The sequence below is a fragment of the Bactrocera latifrons genome, unplaced genomic scaffold, assembly GCF_001853355.1.
Source record: "Bactrocera latifrons isolate USDA-ARS-PBARC rearing strain unplaced genomic scaffold, ASM185335v1 scaffold_341, whole genome shotgun sequence".
NCBI classification, from domain to species: domain Eukaryota; kingdom Metazoa; phylum Arthropoda; class Insecta; order Diptera; family Tephritidae; genus Bactrocera; species Bactrocera latifrons.
This window is the reverse complement of record NW_017536981.1, coordinates 68425-87340: the sequence shown is the minus strand read 5'-3', so window position 1 is coordinate 87340 and position 18916 is coordinate 68425. Positions and strand designations below refer to the sequence as shown.

The window sequence follows — 18916 nt, the reverse complement described above, 5'->3', positions numbered from 1 at the left end:
TCAAACGGATGTTCTTAGGCTACCCAGAGGATACTTGGTCAAGGACCGGAAGTCGTGAGCTGCTTGAGTCATATGTAAAAGAATCGTTTCTGGCCAATCCCAAGTGAATGGCGATCAGAAAACTTTCCTCACTTGCGTGAACTTCTACACATGACTCCATCCTTATAGAGGTGTCTAGGAGACTGTATTTCAGAGTAACAAACGAAACATTTTTTTTTTGTTTGAATCACCCTAATGTACATATACATATGTATACCGTGAGCGGCGAAAATAAGCAAACAGCAATTCTATTCATATTAAAGTGTTTATTACAATGCAGTTTTGAATACAATAATTAAGTCGTTAAAATGTCAAATTTTGCAATGGGTAAACGATGAGAAACAGAAGACAGTCGGAGAAACAGTAAAAAAAATGATTGATAAAAATGTTAAACATCAGATTGTTGAAAATTTATCACGCCGACCAAAGCGTCTGACTGACATTGAAACGCGATGAAAAGTACGGGAAGTAAAACAAATCCAGCTTCAAACGCTGTTCAAATAAGAAAAGATATAGCGGAGACATCTGGTAAACCATTAAGTGCTAGTAAAATCAGGAGAACATTGCACAAAAGCGGTTTGCACGGACGAGTATCACGCCAAATGTCCTACAGATCAAAGGCGCATCGACAGATGAATTTGGAATTTGCAAAATATAAATTAGGCTGAAAACTTTTAGGAAAACATCTTTTATACGTACGAAAGCCAATTTGAAATATTTGAATCGACAGAACCTCATAAAATTTGGCGATCTAAAAATAAGTGTGTAAATAACACCGTAAAGTACGGTGGAGGATCGGTTATGGTCTGGGGTTGTATGTCAGCCCCTGGTGTTGGGAATTCGGTTTTTATTGAGTCTATGATTAAAAAATTGGACTATTTCGATATTTTAAAAAATAACTTTGCTCAAAGCATAGATATATTAGGACCCTCAGGAAACACAAGTCCAAAAAATCAGGCAGAGAGACATTTCAAGCTTAATAATGCTTTGTTTAAAAAATGGAGCAAGATCTCCACAGAATTTATAATAAATTTAGCAGAATACATGCTTAGAAGAGTAAGTGAGGTCCAGAAGTCCAAAGGAAAAGAAAAGACCAAGTGTTCAGTCACAATGCGATAAATCGATGTTTTAGAAATGCTTTAGAAATGTTCAAATTTAATAAAACGAAAAGAGAAAGGATCTCGCGCACCTGGTTTTCGTTACGACGTCGAGCAACCAACATCTTCGCTTTCCGCAGCACCCCGGTTCCGATCCGCTTAAACGAGTTATAGTTATATCTAATATATATTTAACGTTTTTTAAAACCTACTGGTTCCAATATATATAATTGATCAGTTTATATTTATATAATATACATTTAACGTTGTTAAACTATCCAATACTTSAGTTCAATTAAACCCTTATTACAATAAGTGTGAAGTGAATTTCGCAGAAAATAAAAGTTTATAACGATCTTTTGAAATTGGTGCATTTTATTTTACCTAAAAGTGTGAGTGGCCTGAAAGGTGAGTTACTGTACAATTTGTTTTTTCCCAAATTCAAAATAATTACGAAACTAGAAAACTTATATTCTGACTCGTACGCCATGATCATTTTTGGATTATTTATTTTCGTATGCTGGATTATGCTGGAAGTCCATTTGACTAAGTTAAATTTGCGTCAGTTTAATTTAGCAGTTTACAAGTTACATCCAATGAGCGTTGAGTAAGAATAAGGTTGCTTTAAATCCATCAATTCAAGATTTTGAATGTTTAGACTTAATTAAATCTATACCTGAATTCAAAGGGGTTTACGCTTCTTACCCAGGACTGCGAAGTGCTGCGCAATTCGCAGAAGCATTTGCATTAGATAACTCAGTAAGCTTTATCGATCAAGACCATTGTTACACCAATGTCAGACGAGAGAGACGAGAAGCCATAATTTAAACAAACCTATCCCGATGAAAGTTGATAATGGTTCAAGCTTTTACAGGCATCGTAATAATTCGCGAACTTCCTCTTTACCGAAAATAGCGTTTACTTCTAAATGTAATTTAGAATCACAGAAACCACATCTATCTCGCTAGTGGCATTCAAACGTAGTAATATTCCATTACTATCTGATCGTTTGGATACAGAAAGTTAATTTTATACCAAATAAAGTGTTATCTTCGTATATTTATGAAAAACAAAGCATTGATGACGATTGTTAACAAAATGAAGAAGCTCGCTATAATTATGATGATTTTAAACGAAAATCGCTCCTACCATTTATAACAAAACAGAGCAAAAACGGTCTTCGTACATAATTATAAAGGTTAGTTAAGAAATAAGAGTGAAACCACGAAAATATAATTTACATATGTATAATAAACCGAAGGGTGCTATAAGCATTTACATACATTGCATCTGAGTGTCAACAGTTCCTTGAATGCTCCGCACAGTCTTTGTAGTACGAATATTTCCTGAGCAGCTAAAATTTTTAAACTCTGTGCACGGATCCAAATTCCAATTTATGTTTCCTTGAATACTGTCAGCAACTGCGTGACATATTATTTCTGTGCATTCTATAGGGGGGGGAGATGTTGAAACACATTCATCAGTGCTGGAAAAACACTCCTTTGGTAGGCGCGAAGGAGCTGTACTTATTAAAAATAGTATTGGTGATGCAACCAACAAGGCTGTTACCAAAATTGTAGCCGTCGTTATAGCAATTTTATGAACGGTTGTCGAAGTTCGCAACCAAATACAAGGTGCACAACACATCCATTCTAGGGTAGCATTCTGCAAAAAAATACAAATTTTAGAGAGCCGTTAATGTTAATTTTTGATAAGAATTTGTACAAGTAAAAAAATAAAAATTTATTATATACCTAGGTATGTATACCAGAATGAGGTGATTTTTTCTACTACCAATCATTGTGAACAACTTTGCCTAAAATACTATAAATATGTCTAAAACCGGTTTCGAGACAGCGATTTGTCAGACTTTGTCAAATAAAAAATATTAACAGCTTTGAAAAAATAAAATTCAACTTTGAAAAATCAAAGTAAGTAGTTATGAAGGAAACCAATTTTGAAAACACGAGTTGTGGGAAAAAGGCTTTAGAATTTTGAACTCAAAGTAAATTCTTCACTTTTATTGCCGATTATCGTTGAGTGAACAACAGCGCGCCGGTCTTTTATTCTAACAATTGGCGCCAAGTGAAGATACCAAGGCCAATGAGTCAATATCATCGATGTTAATCGTAGGTGTGAGTGAATTTATTTGTATCGGTATTCTTGAAGGGGCGTTTGCAACTACACATGTTTTACCAGGTTTGTAAGATAGTTCTAATTATGCTCTTGAAAAATGGTTTTCCATCGCTTCATTTTACTGTTGGTGTTCTTATAACTTAAGGCACAGGTAAGACGCTGATGGTTGGTCTACCGTATTGCGATAGGACGGCAAAATCGGAATTTGGATGTATTAAGACTATATCTTTGAATACTTTTTTATTTTATTGAATGCTTTTAAGGCCTCGTTGATTTTCTTTACATTTTTCAGCAAAGCGCTGTATTGAAGCAGAGGGAGACTATTTTGAATAAAATAAATTGATTTTGCGGAAATTTCTGTTTTTTTTTTAAGTCCTGCTTACTTGGGATCGCACCTTGTAATGTAATTAATTAATGCACTTTGGTCGAAATTTCGAATTTAGAGTAAAAAGCTCTGTTGTTGTTAAAATAATGCAAAGAAATATTTCGAGAAGGTCGCCGTGGTCGTTAACTATTTATGCGTGTTGTTCGTTATTATTAATTCTATTGGTCATGTTGCCCATTATTTGACATAGATATAGGGCTTGCGGCAAGGTTGTTGGTTCTCGCATGCTCAGAAGACGTGGTCCTTATGCATTCGTCACTTAAGTCAAGTGATCATCTCGTATCCAAGAGTACCTACAGGGCCTGTCCGTATCCGAATATTGCGTCATGAATCATTTTCGAATTTGACACCATGCTCTACTGCGGTATCAGCATCGACACCCATTTTGTGCCTAATTGTATGTAGTATGATAGAGGTGTTATTAACCCCATCGTACTCTTTAAAGATTGTACCAACATTTTTTTTCAGAAGGTATTTTTATCTGGTCGTTCTGAAATTTCCTTAAGGCATTTTACCATGTTACGGATTTAGTCTAGTTCATTTATTCTATGAGTGTTCAGCGTAACGCAGTAATCAGTTTTATCGGTTACAGTCGGTATTAAAGTGGGGTTAGGGGTGACAGAGTTTACGGGATAGGTGGTTTTAACATTATCTATCGTCATTTGATTTAACTGTTCAATCAGTTTCTCTGCTGTGTTTAGTGTTTTGTTATTTTTTTTACATTCGGTGGTACAAATCTTCCACTTTTTTCATATTTCACAATAGCAACATGTTTTTTTTTTCAGTAATTACTGTTTATTTTTTCAATAATATTAAAAAACATTGTGATAGAAATTATTTCCCAGGGTAATAAGTTATTTTTCTAATTTTTATGTTTGTTTATATAAAAAGATACTTTTTGGAGCTAATTGTACTAAATGCTAAGCCTTCGTTTGCAGCTGCAACGGGTCGGTATTTGCTGACTTTGGTTTCCCACAAGGTTTGTACTACACGTGTCGCATTCTCAGCGATTTGGTTGGTGTCGTATTGTATTACTTTACGGCTTACTTGTTCAAAAACGAATATTATTATTTGTGGTATATGCGATTGGGGTAGTACTAACTCGATTTTATGTATTAATTCTCAACATAAAACATGTCAAAAAACTGTTCCCTGGTTTTGGAGGATGGAGTCATGTGTAGAAGCTCACGCAAGTGAGGAAAGTTCTCTGATAGCCGTTCACTTGGGAGTGGCCAGAAACGATTATTTTACATATGACTCAAGCAGCTTACGACTTCCGGTCTTTGACCAAGTATCCTCTGGGTAGCCTAAGAACATCCGTTTGAAGGCGAGCTAAAGTGAGAGGGCGAAATATCCCCTACATAGGGTTGTGCGCTGGGTTTGGGACCCGCCACGTAAAAAAAACACCCCCAATGAAAAATTTTCAACAGCCTCGGATGAGAGAACGACGAGCTGTACGAGATACATGATGACATTGACATAGTTCAACGAATTAAAAGACAGCGGCTATGCTGGCTAGGTTATGTTGTCCGCATGGACGTAAACACTCCAGCTCTGAAAGTATTCGACGCTGTACCCGCCGGGGGAAGCAGAGGAAGAGGAAGACCTCCACTCCTTGGAAGGACCAGGTGGAGAAGGACCTGGCTACGCTTGAAATATCCAATTGGCGCCACGTAGCGAAAAGAAGAAACGACTGGCGCGCTGTTGTTAACTCGGCTATAATCGCGTTAGCGGTGTCTACGCCAATTAAGAAGAGAAGGTTTTCATTAAGCTACCTCAAACACAATCACCGACTCATTTGGAGTAAAATAAACCAAATGTTCGAAAATCCTGGTATTATTCGGCACTAAGATACACTATTATGACTAAAACACGCCGTCCMATTTTCTTTGAGGTATCTTAAATATTGGCCGATATATGCAGTATAAAGTCATCCGGCAGTTCGTAAGTCTTTATAATAGGTATATGGGTGCTCAAAGAAGTATTGATCCTCTTCAAGCCATTTCTGTATATACAGAGTAAATATTGTCAGAAAAAGATTCTCTCTGATTTTCAATTGTTTATTCCCTACAATTACCGATATTGTCGGTTAAATTCAACTATAGATACTGGGGCCCTAGGAGCTTAAACTATTTTTGGTAGATTTTGGGCATACTTTAAAGAAATTATTCGGTAAAGTTTTATATAATTTTATTTATTGCTTCCTGATTTGAGTACGGGAAAGTGAAAGAGTCAAATGGAATTTTAAATTGTGCTTATGGTGTGGATGTTGTCTAATTTTGTCCACTTTCGTACTTTAACATAAGAATATGAGAAGGATGCCACGTACTAAATTTAGTCCAAAATGGTCAGTTGGATAACGAGATATGTGATTACACCAAAAAGTGGGTCCATCGAACAATTTTTACCTCTACTCGAACAAAGCTCTATATTTTTAAAGTTTAATGTCTTTGATGCATTTGATTACTGATTTATTGCGCTTTGAGTAGTTTTGAATAGTTTTTATAGTTTTTCAGCTGGGCAAATTAGCTTGTTGTACCTTCAGTGGCTTAGGAGATACGTACTGTTTAAATTAGTTAAGCATCAACCCACTCTACCCGGAAAAACTGGCACACACTAATAAAACACTGCTCAATGCACCATATCTGATGACACCATACTAATACATGACACAACTCACCACACTTCTACATCAATCAACACACTCAACAAAAAGGATGGGCAAAGAATAGAGAACACATTCGTTTTATATACTTTCGCTCGTACACTGCCCACGTCGACACCTCGTGCTACTTTCCCTCAATTGTACAAATCAACCACGATTAACGTCAACTTGATCGCCAGCACCCACAAATATTTCCCGGAATTTGAGTGACGGGGCCTCACTCGTCGATAATCATATTTAATTAATTTATAAAATATAAAAATGTTTATTTAAATAAAATTGATTAAAAAGCCAAGTCTATTAACCAAAATACAGATATTTTTGGTTTAATTAACACAGTGGTGGGTGCTCCCCAATATACTGAGTACAAACTTATTCATGGTCCTTCGAGCCTTACCGAAAGGCACCTTCGGATTTTTATTAAAAGACAGTTATATTTAATTATATTAAAAATAAATAAATAAGATCAACCAAAAAGTTACATATATATATAAACAGTGACAAAGTGCTGTGAACAGAACATGGATACATATATGTATATACACAAATTATGGTGACAAAAGTTAAAAAAAGTAAATGCTCAGTAACAAATACAGTAAGAGATCCTGTTTCGAAAAGCTCTTTGAAGAAGAGAACATAGTCCCTCGGGAAACGGTATACAAAAGTTGTGTGTCGAAATTTAATAATTAGTCGCAGCAACCCAAGAACGCATTATTTATGAAAAGTGTTGTCGAAACGTTGTTCCCGACACATGCCTCTATGTGGCATATAGGAAATATTAAACGAAACGAAGCTACGGCCTCCCTATTAGTCACAGAAGACAATCTATTGGCTATTGCGAAAAAAATCAAAAGCTCCAAAGCGCCATGAATAGATGGTATACCAAATAGAGCCCTTAAAGAAGTCATAACTCTAAGACCCAGATTGTTTGTTAACAAGTACAATGCTTGTATATTAGAAGAAGTATTCCCTGATCCGTGGAAGATATAGCGTCTGGTTCTACTGCCAAAGTCAAATAAGAAAACAGAAAAACCTTCATCTTATCGACCTCTTTTGTACGAAAGTACTGCAAGAAACCGCTTGGAGTTAGCAATCCAAAAAGCTTTCGGATTATTAGAGAGACAATACAGGTTTATTAAAAGAGGTCGACTCTTGACGCATTAAGAGAAGTAGTTGATACTGCAAAATGTGCAATAAGTGGAAAAAGATGGAAAGGTGGTGTAAAAAATACTGCGCGCTAATAACCCTGGATGTGAATAATACGTTCACCTCCGCAAAGTGGGCAAATATAATAAAAACTCTACACGATATACACGCTCCTCTTTATCTGACGGACGAGGGCACTCAGAGCTACACTATCTCCAGTGGAGTACCGCAAGGCTAGGTTTTAGGCCCGCTGCTATGAACCTGATCTATGACGGGGTGTTAAGAATACCGCAACCAAAAAATGTGAAAACAATCGCTTATGCGGATGATCTCATAGTGATAGCTGTAGCTAAACATCTGGATGACCTCCGAATCAAATGCAATGACAGCATAAATGGTCTGCGCCGATGGTTTACTACCATGAGTCTAGAGCTGGCTGAGCAGAAAACAGAAGTCCTGCTCATAAGTTCAAGGAAAATTGAGGAGAAAATATCACTGACCATAGGAGAATGTGAGATTACGTCACAGCCGCAGTTGAAGTATCTTGGTGTAATAGTGGACTCAAGACTCAAGTTCAACGACCACCTGGAAAATGCGACAAGTAAAGCAAAAATAAAATATATAATGCGTTATCAAGAATGTTAGAAGAATAAAGGCTGCGTGCGTTCTAGCAGACGATCTTTAATAGCTAAGGCAATAAGTTCAGTGATCCTGTATGCGGCTCCAATACAGATGCAGGCGTTAGAAACAAAATCATATGCTAGACCAATTAACACAATGCATCGGCTTTCAGCAATATCATTTCAAGTGACGCTGCTGAGGTATAAGCCAGTAAGGCGCCGATTGACATCCAGGGAGACGAATTCGCGCGAACATATAACTTATCAAAGATGTCTATCCCAGCAAAAAGAGAAGAGAGAAGAAAAAGAATTGCAATGTGGCAGCAATGGTGGCAAACTTCATGCAAAGGRCGGTGGACCTACCGATTGATTGCGGACATACATAAATTTGTGGATAGGATAGGTAGAGTGTATAAAAGACTCTGAACAAGTGTTCTTTTATTGCCCTAGGTTTWCAAGTATAAGGGAAAAGCTGAAAACCACTCTTGGAGTTGGTTGCAAAATTTTTATCAGCATTTATGTGCGAGTCCTCTGTAAAGTAGAAGCTATCACCGAAGCGGCAAATATAATTATGAAAAAATTTGTACATTTATAACAGTTTAGGCGTCAGTCAGTCCATGCAATAGAGGCGACTTAAAGGTATTTTTCTCTCCCATGAAGTAATACTTTGTAAAGTGGTCCCGTGGGAGATACATGATATGGCAGTAGGTTAGGTTTAGCGGATTAATGTCCCGCACTCCGGCTTTCGATGCTTCCTCCTACTATAAAAAAAACAATAAATACATACATAGCACAAAAAAAAAATTTCTGGCAATAAAAACAAAAGTGCAGGAAATTGCCGAAATATACATATGCATTTAGATAAATACATACAATACACAAATAAGTGCGTGCAGGTCAAACGCAAAACCCACAAAAACAAAAACAAAAAACACCTATCGAGTTTAACAAATTAATAATTACAAACCGGGCGCGAAACCTAAAAGTAAAATATAAATAAAAAGTAATAAACAATAACCGGGCACGGGTACACATATTTAAATGGAACAACACGCACATGGAGGCCAACACCAAGCAGATGGATGTATATTAGTAAAGTATTGAAGTATATTACACAAAATTTTCAATGAGACATAATAATAAATAAGCCTGTGACGGCGATACTCCAGAAGCTCCTTGAAAAAAACCCGTTATATATAATATAACTCGTTCCCGGATCATCTGAAACAAAAAAAATTTATATGCATTTTAAAGGTGATGTATTTCTCGAGGTAATCAGAAAATGTTTGTTTTTCTATTTTTTGCAAAACTTGGAAGTAAAATGCGCGATTTTAGCTAAAACAAGAAAAAACGTTAACTTCGGTTGCATCGAAGCTAAATAGACTTCACAGGTGCATTTCTGTTAGTAACTATGTGTTCAACAATTTTTATGGAGATTATATTGTTACCTTAAGCAGTAATCCATGCCAAATTTCGTGAAGATACCACGTCAAATGCCAAAGTTTTCCATACAGGCTCTTGATTCCTGTCGTTCGATTTGTATGGCAGCTGTATGCTATAGTGAGCCGATCTGAATAATTTCTTCTGATATTACATTATTTCTATAAAAAATAACTCACACCAAATTTGATTTCGATCATTCAGTTTGTTTGGCAGCTATATGCTATAGTAATCCGGTCTGAATAATTTCTTCGAAGATTACATTGTTTGCTCAAAAAATAATCTATACCAAATTTCGTGAATATATATTTTCAAATTCGAGAGTATTCCATATAAGCCCTTGATTCCGATCATTCGGTTTGTATGGCAGCTATATGTTTTAGTGGTCCGATATCGGCAGTTCCGACAAATGAGCAGCTTTATAGGGTCTCAGACCCTTCCTTCTGGGTGTTACAAACTTCGTGAGTAATTTAATATACCCTGTTCAGGGTATAAAAATCGCGGTTAATTTGTTAAAAAAAAATAGAAAAAATTAAAAAAAAAACTCCTTCTGAGTCCCTCCTGTTATTTATGTGAAGAAGTGAAATTGAAATTTTCAAAAGGATCGGTTCACTACATTTTGAATTCTAGTGTGCACGAACTTCAAAATCGGTTTGGAGTTTCAAAGTCAGGTATCACGTGCTAGACACACTTAACTCATTTGCTGCAATTATAGGATTGGACTTGTTAACATAAGCAGAAATGGCGTTGAACTTACGTAACAATACTATTAATTATAATAACAAATCCGAGCAATTGCAGTATCATTACTGTGACAGCGTAAACTTCAAGATATGGATGAGATAATAGTGCCTACATCCATTATAAGGATTTCAAAAGCATGAGTCTGAAAAGAATAAAAGTGTTTTCGACCTCTAAGGAGGCGTTGCTTTCAATATCTCAGTTACTGCTACAATCCACACTATAGACAGCGAGCCAATATACTCTAAACTATACCCTTACCCTATGGGAGTTTCAGATTTTGTAAACAGCGAAATCAAACAGTTACTTTAAGATAGAATCATTACCCCAACCCAACAAAGTCCTCATACAACAGCTCAGTCGGGGTTGTTGACAAAAAAGGTTTGACAGCAATGGAAGTCGAAATAAACAGTTGGTAATGGACTATAGGAAGTTAAATGAACGAACTATAGTCAAACGATACTTAACGCCAAATATCCAAGGACTTCACAGCAATAGAAGGTTCGGTAAGCAATAACGTGTCCAAAAAGAGCTCAATTGAGTTTGACGAAACTCAACGAAATGCATTTCAAAGACTGAGGAATATCCTGTCATCATTTCTAGCAGCCTTTTGATCTAACTACTGAGAAATATTTAGATGGCATTGGTGCAGTCTTGTCCCAAGGGGCAGACCCATTTCCATGGTTTCACGCACGCTGAAGAAAAGTGATACACTCTTCGCCACGAATGAGCGAGAAATGTTAGCTATTGTCTGGACTATAGGTAAATTACCAAATTACCTATACGGAGCAAGAGAATTAAACATTTCCACTGATCACCAACCCCTTACCTTTTCCGTCTCAGATAGAAACACGAATGTAAAAACAAACGATGGAAGGCATTCTTTGATAAACACAACGCAAAAGTATTCTATCAATTAGGCAAAGAAAACTATCACGGAAAATTTAAACACCTTACAAAACGATACACAGTCAGACGCTGCAACGATTCACAGCAAAAATTCGTTAACCTGCACCTAGAAAAACCTTTAAACTGTTTCAAAAATCAAATCGTTCTTAAAAAAATGGAAACTTTCACCACCGAACATAACCGCGCGTACAGAGCCGCCCAGAAAAATACCAAAAAAATCCTTCGCGACTATTATTTTCCAAAAAGTTTACCAATGAAATAGTATTAAATTGTATGATATGCACTTAAGCAAAGTACGATAGGCATCTCAAACAAAACACATACTTGGCATGACACCGATTCCATCACAACAAATTTTTCTTGCTGGCGTTGACTCAAAGTTCGCCGTGGTACAGCCGMTGGATGTAAAATTATTCCAATTCAGCTGTTGAATTGGTTCCCGCAGCCCACGACAATTAACTGTGATAACGAAGCTTTTTTGAATTCAGAAACTATCAGGACCCTGTTAAAAAAGCGGGTACGACGTCGACATTTTGAACTCTTTCCTAGTGAACTCGCAGACATAGCCAGTTCGCCTGTCTGACGATACAGTCGAGTTGATACTAAAAACAACAATCGCATACAGTCGATCTGTACATTCGGCCACAGACCATACACCCAGCACGATAACTTTGAAAAATCCAACCGGAATAGACAAAACATGGTATTTGGGGTAGACGAAAAAGTTTTCGTAAAAAACAAATAAGAAAATTAGTAAATAAATTTACACCCCTTTACACAGAAGAAACAATTCAAGCAGACCTTGGAACTTTTGTTCATTAGAGGGACGGTGGTACATCAAGACAACCTTAAATAGAGGTTGCTTTCGAGTAAAAACTTTCCAATTTAAAATAGCATTTGCATAGTTTAAGACACTCAACCAATTTAACAGACCTTGCCAACATAGCAGAGGAAACTGTAAATTTAACCGATTATTCCGTTAGTCGCACATGCGAAAACTGCTAGACATGGATACGGAACACATTAGAAATTGCAGTTATTAATGCAAAAATATAGATACAAATTGCTTAACCCTTCTGTTACGTTAATAAAATGTTGCACATGCGATGTTAAGGTCACAGAAGTCGGAGTTTTGTAAGGGTATCCTATAAAAACCTTATAATTTTAGTTGTTTTATAATATTTACATAATATAATTTTACTGACTAGAAATTGAGTTTGATTTTAATATTTTATAGTTCTATTGATTATAAATTTATTTTGGTATTAACRTTTATTAGATTTTTTGATTATAAATAAAGATAACTTCCTGCATACTTGTTTCATTCATTGCGTACGTTCAAGGCAATATGATGTTAAACCTGTTTACGATGTTGGGGGCATACAGGTTTCTTGGATATAATGCAGTGCTCATATGTTTTACGGCAAATTGAGCTCAGGCAAACTGCGCATGTGGCTCGCTGACTTGCCCTTCTCTTTTTTGGAGCAACATCCACCGAAGTGCTTAGGTGTTCTGCTTCAACTGTTCAACAGCTGACAACTGCTTTTTTGGTAAGCGTTTTCTACGTGTTGTTTCACCCTCAACAAAGTCTAAGCCAAGATTTTCGAGAAAAAGCCTACGCCTATATGGTTTTGACATGTTCGAATTAGGGTGGATTTCTGTCCCTAAAACGTAAGCAATATTCGAGAAAACAGATACGGGCCAACGATTAGTTTGTCTCTTGCACGTATATGTTTCTACTAGTTGGTCAATTGTGACTACTCCAGACTTTGTAGCGTTATAAAAATCGATTATTTCGGGAAACTTCTTGCGATGGTTTTCAATAATGCTTTTGTTATGATGCAAACTGCTCAATACAGTAATCATTTTATACTTTTTATTAATAATATATATTGTACAATGGGGACTTGTCCATCAAATAAGAAAGCTAGTCCTCTTATCTCCTGATTAGTTCCAAAAACCGGCAGAAAGCGCTTAATACATTTCACATTGCCCACCAATGTCATTTTTTTCAGTAAAAGTAATGCCAAATCTCGAGATGTAAAAAAGTTATCTGTCGTTATATTCCTTCATATCCACTTACTAAATCCAAGACTACTCGTTGGCCTTGGCTTCGTTCCGGTTGTGTGGCTACTGAATCTTTTCCCAAATATATTTGAAACTTAGGACAAAATTTCGTACGCATATCCGCAGTTACCCATGCCTTTATCCCGTATTTACTTGGCATGTAAACTAAGTATGAGCATCTGCCTCTGAAAGGAATTAAACGCTCATCGACTGTTACGTTTTCATATGGAACCAACAGTAGCGATAAGTTAGCTACCCATTTCTCGTATAAATCTCGAATCGGAGCAAGTTTATTGTACACTCTCTGCGCTCCATGAACTTCATCCCAAAAACTGTGGAGACTTTCTCCATGCGACTGATATACGCCTGTAATTGTATGTATCTACAGACACTCACATTGAAACTCGGGCAAGAGCAAAACAAAATTTGTACGTATAATAAAATTGTAATGAAAACAGATATTCATCTCGCGCTGCTTATTGTTAAAAAACAACAAAATTATATATTCAAAGTAACATAAAACTTAACGCATGTAACAAAAACTGTACTAAGGCCACTTTTTCGCTTCACATTGAAACTCGGGCAAACTGTATTTCTAGAAAATGTAATGGTAAATGTTCTATAAGAACATTATTACACAAAAACTAGTTACATGGCCGAGTAGCACGGAAAAAGAACCTAATTAGCAGAAAAAATCAACATGATCGACTTGAATGCGCTCGAAAATTTATGGAATGAGATTTCTCATATTAAAGAATCGGGTTCGCCTTTTCCTGGGGTTGTGCGTTCGCTGCCATTCAGCAGGCTGGAAAAGTGTTCCCTTCATAATTTAAGTATGCTCTGGGCATCGGTGACTTGATCACCTTTGGGGGTTCTACAAGAGTATGCTYCGGTGTTGAAAACTTCTGTAAGCCGCCGCCCTTTTTCGTAGAATTTTAGAAGAGCTTATCAAGCTCTTCGTACTCACTCATTTCGGCTTCTTTCTTTTTCTGTCTGTAAATGCATCTCACATCCCTCTTCAACTCTCGGTATCTATCCCATCCCGCACGTGTTGTGGTCGATCGTAACGTTGCGAGGTAAGCAGTATGTTTTCCCTCCGGTGCGACACGGCACTCCTCGTCGTACCAGCTGTTCTTTTGCAAACCAATGGTTTCGGTTGCAGCTGTATGTGAGGAGTTTGAAATGCAGTCCCACAGTACCCTTATACCGAGTTGTTGACGAGTGCTCTCAGAGAGTAGGAGTGCAAGCCGAGTAGAAAATCGATCGGTTGTCTGTTGTGATTGCAGCTTCTCGGAGTCGAACCTTCTTTGTGTTTGATGGCGTGCGTTTTTTGCTGCACAGAGGCGAGTGCGAATTTTGGCCGCAACAAGGTAGTGGTCCGAGTCGATGTTAGGACCTCGGGGCGCACGCACATCTAAAACGCTGGAGACGTGTCTTCCGTCTATCACAACTTGATCGATTTGGTTGGTGGTTTTTCGATCCGGAGACAGCCAGGTAGCTTGATGAATCTTCTTATGCTGGAATMTAGTACTACAGATAACCATATTTCGGGCTCCGACGAAGTCCATCTGCCTCAACCCATTTGGGGATGTTTCCTCGTGGAGGCTGAATTTACCGACCGTAGTACCAAAGATAGCTTCTTTGCCCACCCTGGCGTGGTGGGATGAGTGTCCAAGCACTCATAAAAGGCATCTTTGGTCACATCGTCCATCCCTTCCGTGGGTGCGTGGGCGCAAATCAGCGATATGTTGAAGGACCGGAGTGAAAGATAGTACTCGGCGATGGAGTCTCTCTCCCACCACGAATCCCACACCAAACTTGCGCTCCCTTATATGGCCACTGTAGTAAATGGCACAAGGACCTACTCGTCTCTGTCCTTGTCACGTCCATCGCATTTCTTGGACGGCGGTAATGTCAGCCTTTATTTTTACGAGGACATCAAACTGGGCAGCGGCACCTTCCCAATTAAGGGACCGGAAATTCCAGGTGCATGCCCTCGAACCATAGTCTTTAATTCGTTTGCCATGGTCGTCATCAAAAGGGCGTCTCTCATCCGAGGCTGTTGAAAATTTTTCATTGAGGGTGTTTTCGAAAGCTTTGTATTGACAACAATTTACAGTTTTATCAGTACAACGACCCAAAACATTGGGCGCTGGATGTAAGAAGTTGGTTGTTGTATAATTGTCCAAAAGTAAACAAAACTCCTGCACAATGCCCGGACCTCGATGTAATTGAATATTTGTGGGCCGAATTAGGACGCAGGATACGCAACAGGATGTGCACATCGAAGTACCATTTGAAGAATGCTTTACAAGAGAAGTGGAACAAGCTTAATCCGAATGTGTGCAAAAATCAAGCAGTAGAAAATCAAAATGGTGGAGCCACAAAATACTAAAAATTATTTTTTTGTATGTAAACTCTTAAATACTTATGACTTTTACGTCTTACCCGACTTTCAATGTGAGGTGAAAATATGGCCTTAGCACAGTTTTTGTTACATGCGTTAAGTTTTATGTTACTTTGAATATATAATTTTGTTGTTTTTTAACAGGAAGACTTTTTTTAAATTAAATAAAAAAAGATCAAGTTGAATATTTTTTTTTCATTACAATTTTATTATAAGTAAAAATTTTGTTTTGCGCTTGCCCGACTTTCAATGTGAGCGACTGTATGTGGTTTCTAAATTATATGTATTTAGTACGTCCTCCTAGGATCAGAATCCCCAAAAATCCATCTAATTCTAATTTATCAATTGGTTTATATGTCTCTCAAATTTTTTTAGCGAACTCGATGTTGGTGAACTCTATAATAATTTTTTTTATTTGCGGTGGAAAGCACAGATCGAATCATTCTTTTATAATTGATATTCGGTGAACTGCATATACTGTAACCCCGGGGAGTCGTCGAAATATATTTTCCGTTTTGGTTCTAGTGTTATTGGTTGCAGTTGGTTCTGTTGACCACTCAGTGACCTTGTCTTTTAAAAAGTACACGGGAATGTTACTTATATTACCCTCAGCAATACTTTCTTCTTCCTCACTAGCAATTACTCTTCAGAGGATTCGTAATCTGAGAATTCTTCTAATACATTCTCATTGTCCTCAACGTCAATATGTCACTCATCAATGTCCATATCTTTTTTTTATTTGGCTTTCTGCCATACTACAAGTATGTTGAATCCGAAAGTAGTCATTGAAATCAAATAAAAACAAGCAACAACACATCCGAATTACTCACCGATGCTCGGTTTCGTTGCATTTTACAAAATATTTACAATGCATACTGTGTCCAAAAAATAAGGTGACATTGTATTTATTTTGAAAATTCTTTGTTTATTCTTCCACATCAATTTCATCCCCTTCAAAGTAATCCCCAACTAGATGTAGTACATTATGCCAACGGATTTTCCAATCTTCGAAACACTGGTTGTAGTCACCTTCCGGAATGGCCTGCAGTTCCGTCTTCGCTGCGGCTTGAATCTCCTCTATCGTATAAAAACGGTGTCCCCCGAGCGGTCTTTTGAACTTTGTAAACAGCAAGAAGTCGCACCGCGCCAGATCAGGTGAATACGGTGGTTGCGGAACGATATGGGTTGAGTTTTTGGCGAAATGATCATTTAACTCAAATTCTTTGCTCAAACAAATTCAAAGTAATCGTTAAATTCATTTTAAATTAGTTAAGTACATTATTATGAAATATATTTCATTTTGAAATGTTGTCTAAAACTTAAAAATCATCAACAACATTCCTTAAATCGCAATGCAAATATTTATGTTACTTCACACATACATACATACATAATACGCACAAAGTCTATTTTCTTTCGTTTATTCTCTCTTGCTCTTCTATTGTGGATCATTCACAATGCGTAATCAGTCGTCAAAATTACTTGAAGACATAACGTATTTTTTTTTTCTTGAGCAATTACTTTAGAGCTGGATACCAATCAGAAGAACAGAGTTACTCGTATGACATTCGCTAAAACTCATGTTTTAAAAGACTCAACATTTTGGGACACCGTCATCTTTTCAGACGAGTCCAACTTTAATGTATTTGGATCTGACCGAAGGTCGATGGTGTGGCGGAAAAACAATAAACAATTGGATGTGAAGAATCTACCAGCGACGGTGAAACGTGGTGGAGGAAGTGTTATGGTTTGGTCCTGAATGGCAGCAACGGGCGTTGGTAACCTCAAATTCATAGACGGAAATATGACAAAAACATGTACCTTGGCATTTGGGTTTTCGTGGAAACTTGCCCTCACCTAATGCAAACATCAGCACAATTTCCTGACTTAAATAACATAGAGAATTCATGGGAATTACCAAAAAAACATCTCACAACAACTCTACTAAAGAAACCTTAAAAAAACACTGTTCGAAGAATGGTCTAAATTTTATCCGGAGGATACCAAAAACCTAGTAAAATCAATCGTCTAAGAGCAGTTATACGTCAAAATGTTCAATAAACAAAATACTGAAAAATCGAAAAATTTTATTTTGTTTATGCCTTTTATTGGCGAATCAAATAAACTGCTCATTCCAATAATACTATTTTTCATTGTTTATAGTTTGTGAAAACTTAAAAAAAGTTTCAAAAGAGTCTTTTCGCATTTCAAATTAAACTTCAACTTATTTTTTTATATTTATAATAATAAATAAATAAACAAATATGTACCATTTTGGTCGACTTTTGTAATTTTTGAAATGCAAAAGTTTTCCATAGCAGCACTACATTCCGATCGTTCAGTTTGTATAGCAGCTATATGCTATAGAGAGCCGATCTCAACAATTTTCTTCCGATATTACATTATTTCTATGAACAATAACTCATACCAAATTTTGTGAAGGWATATCGTCAAATGAGGAAGTTTCTCATGCAAGCATTTGATTCTAATCATTCAGTTTATATGCTATGGCTATATGCTATAGTAATTTATTTATAGTATATTACTTTATTATCTTAGAAAATAACCTGTGCCAACATTGTGAAATGTGAAAGTTTTGATAAAAGAATTTGACTCCAATCGTTCAGTTTGTATGGCAGCCATATGTTATAGTGTTCCGATATCGGGAGTTCCGACAAATGAGCAGCGTCTTGTAGAGAAAATGACGTTTGCAAAATTTCAAAATGATATCTTAAAATCTGTGGGACTAGTTCGCATATATACAGACAGACGGACRTGGCTAAATCGACTCAGCTCGACATACTGATCATTTATATATATGCTTTATATGGTCTCCGATGCTTCCTTCTGGGTGTTAGAAACTGCGTAGCAAACTTAATATACCCTGTTCGGGGTATAATTATAAAATACAGCGAGTTTCTTCATTACTTTCATTTCTTCATTTTCAGAAATTAAATCGGAACAAAATATAAAAAACAAGTAAAGAAGCGAAGTCGGTTCGGGTGTAACTGACCATTTAATATTATTGCAACTTGCAAGGATCAAAACCGTCTACATAAATACCTTCAGGTGCTGACAATATTATAAAATGAAGCGAAATGGTCCAACTTCATTCATCGACGAAATGGTGAATGGATTACTTTGAAACCTGGTATCGTATTAACTCACTTTATTTTATTGTTTACTTACCATCAGCAAAGTTATACTTAAATCATCTTCAAATGAGATATGCGTATGTAATATAAACTCAATCTAAGAAGGTTT

At 36.8% G+C, this 18916-nt stretch overlaps 1 protein-coding gene across 2 annotated transcripts in view; it reads right to left on the bottom strand.

The window, feature by feature from the left end:
- LOC108971440 overlaps positions 1-18916 on the bottom strand; it is a 189975-nt gene that overhangs the window by 152478 nt on the left and 18581 nt on the right. For both annotated transcript variants that reach the window (XM_018937495.1, XM_018937494.1), the window contains exon 2: positions 2420-2801. In XM_018937495.1, the coding sequence (XP_018793040.1) occupies positions 2420-2801 (382 nt within the window). The remainder of the gene's footprint in view (positions 1-2419; positions 2802-18916) is intronic.